Source organism: Hyla sarda, chromosome 5 (genome assembly GCF_029499605.1).
Source record: "Hyla sarda isolate aHylSar1 chromosome 5, aHylSar1.hap1, whole genome shotgun sequence".
In the NCBI taxonomy this organism is placed as follows: Eukaryota; Metazoa; Chordata; class Amphibia; order Anura; family Hylidae; genus Hyla; species Hyla sarda.
Window position 1 is genome coordinate 335755036 of NC_079193.1, and position 7500 is coordinate 335762535.

At 41.5% G+C, this 7500-nt stretch overlaps 1 protein-coding gene across 4 annotated transcripts in view; it reads right to left on the reverse strand.

Moving 5' to 3' along the window:
- Positions 1–7500, reverse strand: part of ESRP1 (epithelial splicing regulatory protein 1) — a 76161-nt gene that overhangs the window by 63048 nt on the left and 5613 nt on the right. Inside the window, exon 1 of one of the 4 annotated variants that reach the window (XM_056522493.1) lies at positions 1677–1786. The exons of the other annotated variants lie outside the window; for them this stretch is intronic. Within the exon in view, the coding sequence (XP_056378468.1) occupies positions 1677–1760 (84 nt within the window). The 5' untranslated portion in view covers positions 1761–1786. Of the gene's footprint in view, positions 1–1676; positions 1787–7500 lie in introns of those variants that run through there. 4 annotated transcript variants of the gene reach the window in all.

Here is a 7500-nt window from a genome sequence, read left to right on the forward strand (position 1 = left end):
AAGAAGCGATCTGATGGGCAACTGGTCGACTTTTCGTCTGCACAAGTTTTGATAAAGATATAGGGGGAGATTTATCAAAACCTGCCCACAGGAAAAGTTACTGAGTCGCCCATAGCAACCAATCAGATCGCTTCTTTCATTTTGCAGTGGCCTTTTCAAAAATGAAAGTAGGGATCTGATTGGTTGATCTGGGCAACTCAGCAACTTTTCCTCTGGACAGAATTTGATAAATCTCCCCCATATACCCCAGTGTCACATGCTTGCTATAGAAACAAGACCATTCAGATGTAATGGAACCAGTTCACACTAAAGTAAATTCTGCAAATGCATGTATCAGGCATTCGGGTCTACTGACAAACTCTCGGCCGAGTCAAACATTCATGTGCATGGAGGGTGATAGCTGCCAGCAGAATAAAGTAGTCAGCCAGAGGCGACCATATTGATTGACTAGAACCAGACAAAAGCTCCATAATTATTGTAATCTGCTAGTCAGAGGAATGTAGACACAACAAGACTAGGGTTGGGGGGCATGTGTATGTTATGAGCACAAATAAAAACTCAGAATGAAAAATTCTAAGATGCTGAAATAAAAATTTGTGTTACTGTCAATTAAAAAAAAAAAAAAAAAAAAAAAAAAAAAAAAACTTTTGAGGTCACACAGACAAGTAAAAGTGTTGGGATCTGTCCGGGTCTTGGAGAAGTGTGTGACTGTGCCCTCTATTCCCCGGATCACCTCTCGATCTGACTCATTACAGAAGATGGGCTCCATTATAATTATACAAAGCCATATTACCAAGTCGGATCAAGCGGCGAGTTGGGGTGTGAAGTGAACAAACACTCGGTTCTCCCAGCTAGAGCCCCAAGACCGTGAACATTAAAAACTTGACTTTTTTTTTTAAATGACCGTAACACTTTATGGGTAGGATCACACACAGTGCATCCGCAAGGTATTTCATGCTGTGGATGTGCCAATGACAGACCCTAGAGCGAGCTCACTGCGGTGCCAATGTCTCCTGCGTGTCTGTAGATTAATTGCGCGCGCATGTGCAGTTTACTCAGACATTGCAGTCGCTCCCCCTAATCCTTGAGCTAAGCAGAGCGTGGCCAGGATGTCTGAGAATAAATCGCATGCATGCGCAGTTCTACTACAGATTCGCAGATCCCTGGGTGTCTGCTCGTAGAAGCGGATTGCTGCTACGAGCAGACTCGCAGGGAGCTCACTTTAGGGATGGTCATCTGTGCTTTCGCAGCTTGAAAAACGCTGCAGATGCGCTACGTGTGACCACCCTACCCCTAAGGGTGTATTCACACGTATAGTATCCTGCGCAAATTTCATGCTACAGATTTTAAGTGTAAACTAAATGATTAAACAGCTTCAAATCTGCAGCATCAAATTTGTGCAGGAAATATGCTTGTTCTGTAATGTCAACAATACTCCATGCTCCAACTATGACAAGATGACAAATATTAAAAAGCAATATACCGTGGTATAATATTATAAAAGTATGCATGTGGAAGTATTTTATTTTTAGGCAGGTATAAGTTGGTTCACAAAGTGTTCAAAAACCGTGATGCCCTAAAGGCGCCCCTCATACCTGTACCATGGACATGCATGCCACACCAATGGGTTTATTTAGTCTGACCACTTAGACAAGCATGTTTGAGCACGTGCTTACAAGCAAAGGAGTTAGGACAAGAATCCTTTCACTCTTCCAATGGAAAAAAAGTGAATTAGGCCTCACAGACACAATAGTGTGCATGATGGTCAATAACAGCCAAGAGGTATTGCTATTGGTTCATAATGGAGGCTGTGTATCACCCAACCCATGGCCAGGCTCATCTAGTATTTGTATTAAATTCTTTGTATTGACTGTCAATACAAATGTTAGAAAATGTTGACACAGTATCCGCAAATTCTTTTTGAGTTTGTGTGGACTAATGTTCTGCAACCGACCACCTCAAAAATGTTTCCATTACAATATCACTACTTAAGGCCCCTAGTATTCAAAAACCATAGGGGAAAATAAAAATGTGGCCACACCAATTTTATCAGGACTGGGCCACCCAACTCTACATTGGCATCAGGCATGTTGGATTTCAAATGCTCAACCCTTTTGTTCTCTGGGAGATAAGTCCCCGCCAGAGATGTCTGGCAGCAGCTTTCTCTCCCCTTCTGTGTATGTAGGGATGGGGAGACATGTCTACCGTCAGCTGAACAGCCATCGCATTTGTAAGGCCAGCTGTACTGTTGGCGGACATAGAAAAAAGGGGCCTGTAGAAAACATTGAAATGGACCACCTATTATGGCATCTGATTTTTGCCCTCTAGGACAGAAAGGTCTGGTGTATATGCCTCCTTGCTTCTTATGACATTGGCCAATACAGTCCTCCATTAATTTGCCGACAATGAAGCTCCCTGGAGAGAGAAGAAGTTCTGCAGTTTTCTACCAAGGGCCCCACATGGTATGAATGCCCTTCCATCTACCCTATGGTCAGTCCAGCTTAGTACAACCCCATTCTATTGTTTATCCTTTTGGATACTACACAGATGCATACTTTGTTTTATGTACCTGGTAACAATGGGTATGGCCGAATCAGCTGAACCAACTAACTAGAAGAGATGACCTCACATACTATGGGGACAAAACTATCTAGGTGGTCTTTTCCATGCTGACCCACAATATCGTGCAGTAGATAAGACAACTTGAGAAAAACTTGTGCAATGTTTTGTGTGGTGCATGCCTTTACTATTCTGTCTTATTTTTACAGTGTGGACACCTTCTAGAGCTGCATACAATGAATGTATTCTTTTAGTTCCCTCATTTCGCCAATAGAGATTACAATCAAGCTATCCAGTCCTAGACAGATTTATGGGAAGTCACCTTGGGGACGTTTTTTGGCTTTGAAGCCATCCACTATCTGACTGTATAGATACATATTAATTGTTTTAAAAAGGGGTACTCCGGTGGAAAACTATTTTTTTTATAATTCAATTGGGGCCAGAAAGTTTTACAGATTTGTAAATTACTTCTATTAAAAATCTTAATCCTTCCAATAATTATTAGCTGTTGAATACTACAGAGGAAATTCTTTTCTTTTCGGAACACAGTGCTCTCTGCTGACATCTCTGTCCATTTTAGGAACTGTCCAGTACAGCATATGTTTTCTATGGGGATTTTCTCCTACTCTGGAAAGTTCTTAAAATGGACAGAGATGTCAGCAGAGAGCACTGTGCTTGTGATGTCAGCAGAGAGCTCTGTGTTCCAAAAAAATGAATTTCCTCTGTAGTATTCAGCAGCTAATAAGTACTGGAAGGATTAAGATTTTTTAATAGAAGTAATTTACAAATCTGTTTAACTTTCTGGCAATCTTTTAAAAAATAAATAAATAAAAACACCCCTGTATATTTTTTTTGCCTATGGTGAGTTTTAAAGGGGTACTCCGGTGAAAACCTTTTTTCTTTTAAATCAACTAGTGGCAGAAAGTTAAACATATTTGTAAATTACTTCTATTAAAAAAATCTTAATCCTTCCAGTACTTATTAGCTGCTGAATGTTACAGAGGAAATTCCTTTCTTTTTGGAACACTGATGACATCACGAGCACAGTGCTCTCTAATGACATCTCTGTCTATTTTAGCAACCATGCATAGCAGATGTATGCTAAGGGCAGCATGGTGGCTCAGTGGTTAGCCCTGCTGCCTTGCAGTGCTGTGACTTATGTTCAAATCCCACTAAGGACAACAATAAATAAAGCATTATTATTATTATAATAATGTCAGCAGAGAGAACTGTGCTCGTGATGTCATCAGAGAGCATTCCAAAAAGAAAAGAATTTCCTCTGCAGTATTCAGCAGCTAATAAGTACAGGAAGGATTAAGATTTTTTTATAGAAGTAATTGACAAATATGTTTAACTTTCTGCCACCAGTTGATTTAAAAGAAAAAAAGTTTTCACCGGAGTACCCCTTTAACATTGTTCTGTCCCAGTGTTTGACAACCAGCCTTTGGCTGTCCGAGCATGCTGGGAGTTGTAGTTTGCAACAGCTGGAGGCACCCTGGTTGGGAAACACTGCTCTAGCTTATAACCTCACTAAGGGTTAACATATTAGAACTGCTGAATACAATAAGACAGGTTTGAGTTACATGTTTTTGTGCCAAGCAGTTCAGCACAACGTACACTGTACCAAACAATACAGAGCACGTGCCCCAAACACTTTGCCCCGATTGTCATGTAACCCTTTATACACAGCCCTCAGTGACCAGTGAAGACAGTATGTTTTCCTTATGCTCTAGTATTAGTCAGAACAGGCTTTATATAACCCACTGCATTTGTTATGAGAGTAAAACCCAAAGGTGCTATTAAATACTAATTGTAATTTATTTAAATTTTTTTATTTTACTACAAGACTAACTAAATACGGTATATAACTATTCAACCATCTTACTAGATTATATTGAATGTTCAGTACTTATACTGCTATGTTAGGAAGCCAAAAGACACACCAGAGAGACAGACACACCAGAGAGACAGCCCAAGCAAAAATAGAGCAGAGCCAACAGTAGGGGTAAGTCGAATCGCCACCTTCTTAGGGCATGTTCACACGCCGTTAAAACTCTGCTAGGAAAGTCCATTGCAGCAGAGTCCCATAGTTTTCAGTGGGATTCTGCTGCACTGTGCAAACGGTGGAAACATCTGGCGCAGAAATCCCCAATCCGGGCTCTGCATAAAGTAGTGACATGTCAATTCTCTTTGCGGAATCCACTCTGAAATGCATTGCCATCTACAGAAGGTCTGCCAGAAATGTTCCAGGCAAACAATCCGCTGTGTGAACATTGCCTTACTGTTATCAAGCATGACCGATAACCAAGTATACGTTGCCTTCTACAGCATCCTGAATTCATCAAAAATACTGGAAAACAACAAACATACAGCATGTTGCGCCATTTTGTCAAGTAAAATGCCAGACACCATAGTGGCAACTCAACAGCCCATTAAGATCAATGGGTCCTCCGGGTGCTGTCTGTGCCCACCAGTGAAGTATTTTTTTGTTGTTCTGTTCCAGAACACTGCAAAACACAACATTGGTGTGAACCCAGAAGAGGAGGAAAAAAAAAGGGGACCTGCAGATGTTGTACAACTTCTGGAGGTCCACATTTTGGAGACCACTGTCATAGACCATCTCTGGCATCCAACTGGGCATGCCCTGACTTACTCCTGTAATCAGAGCCCTAGGCCAAGACTCCCAGTTGACCCCCATGCAGGTGTCTGAAACTGCAGCCCTTGTGTTTTCCATTAGTGACATGCGCTTGGGTGCAAATGGGAACACAACCTAAAGACATTTACTATGAGACTGTACTCTTGGCTCACTGAGAAGATCCAAGCAGAGCTGGACACAGTACTTTGCCGAAACGAAGGGGCAGAAGAAAACAGCACCTGAACACCCACAGATGAAACCTCCAACAAGTCACAGGTAGAACTGCATTACAAAAAAGACAAAGCCCAAATGTACGCCTTTCTAAAATTGTGTTTTTTTTTCTTCTTATTGTGTGGTAGCCCAGTAAGGGAGATGTTGCCCCAGACCCTTGCACCTGTTTCCCCCCTGTACATATGTTCTGCGGTGTATTGTGTTATAAAATGTGCTGTATCTTTAAGAGTTATGTCATGTGATTGTTACCCAGGAGGTACCAGTGACCAGGTGACCCCAAGTGTGACCTATGGGCTCCATGCTAGTCTCCCCCATATAAGCCCTGGGTGGAGCTAGCTCTTTCCTCTTGCCTTAAAGTGTACCCATCAGATGCAACAAAACATTTTTGTAATATATCACTCAGTACCTAATCTCGACCATGTACATCCAATTTTAATGTGTGTAGCACCTTTATTTTATTTCACTTTTAATTTAGCTCACTCGTCTGAATTCCTCACTGTGCAGATCTCCGCCCCCTCCCTCAGTATGCTGTCTGCTCACATCTCCTCTAGCATTAGCAAAACTACAACTCCCAGCTTGTCCTCACTGACAGTAGCGGGACACAAGCTGACAGTGGGAGGATTTTTCCTCCAGCTCTGAGCCCTGCGCTCACAGCTGTCAATCAAGGAAGTGTGTCCATGACATAGGTGATGACGCATGGACACAGCAGGACTAGTGTGTCCAAGGAGGTAGGAGGGGCAGTTGTTTGACTGGCTTTTTTTTTGTTTGAAATACAGAAACATTTCTAATGAAAGCAATTGCAAAACCTATTGGTTATACATGCTTTACAACATATCAAAAGTTTTTGTATCTGACAGTGCCCATTTAAGTCTTTGTTGACGTCCAGTGCAGTCGCCTAGTGTGTATGAGTCCAGAGTGTTGGAGGCCTCAAAGTCCAGTCCTGCAGCCACCATCAATTCAAGTAAGATAAAGTCACAGCTTTACGAGTCAAGTCAGCGTGGTCTGCATTCATTTTTCTAGTCCTACTACAAGTCCCAGCAAGCCCTTAAGGTCTCTGCATCACTGGTCACCTCCTTGGGCCCTGGCTGAACTGTATAGACTTTACCATCTGTCTACCCTCAGTAAAGCTACCGTTGTCCGTAACTTGGCGTCAGAGTCTTTATTGCCCCCATGCCTAGCCCAGGATCCAGCCGTATACCTTCAGGTGGTTATAGGCCAAACCACACCCTGGTGTCACAAATACAAGGGGTTAATGCCATCTGCCCCTAGGGTAACAACATATGCAAAAATTTTTTTTTTTTTTTTTTTTTTTTTTTTGTTAAGTCTGACAAAGAGACTCAGACTAAAATGTGTATGAATGTCTGGAAACAGTTAAGCTGATCGCTTGATGATCCTACGTTTATCTAATGTGTATGGCTTCCTTTAGGAGCAGTGGTCTTTGTTTTTAACCCAAAAAGTGCTCTGAAAACATCCAAGTGTGTAAATGCGTCCTTTCAGAATAATACCCGGTTAGCTAACATTACCTCATTGTTTCCTAGCCAGTGTGCCTCCAGCTGTTACAAAACTACAACCCAGAGCATGCCCGGACATCCAAAGGCACCCTGGCTGGGAAACACTGGCCTAATACAGGGAAAATAGGAATATGAAATAGCAATGATCACTTCAAAATAAAATATAATACATTTTATTTATTATTGTAATTTTTTTTTTAACTTTTATAGCCACCACCTTTACTGTTTTTTAATGTGATCAATACTATTTTATGTTCCTGGTTTCCTTTGATAAATATATATGTTCAAAATAAGAACCTGATATAGCAGCAATGATTGAGATGCTGACTATTGTGGACTGTGATGTCTAGGATACTGGCACCAATAATAATAAAAAAAATAAAAAGAATTTATATATCATATTGGGCCCAATTTGGACTTTTGTTGCCAAGGTTTAGACCAGTGTTTCCCAACCAGGGTGCCTCCAGCTGTTGCAAAACTACAACTCCCAGCCTGCCCGGACAGCCAAAGGCTGTAGATTGATACATTTCTACACACAGACATGGACCGACATTCATCGTCTTT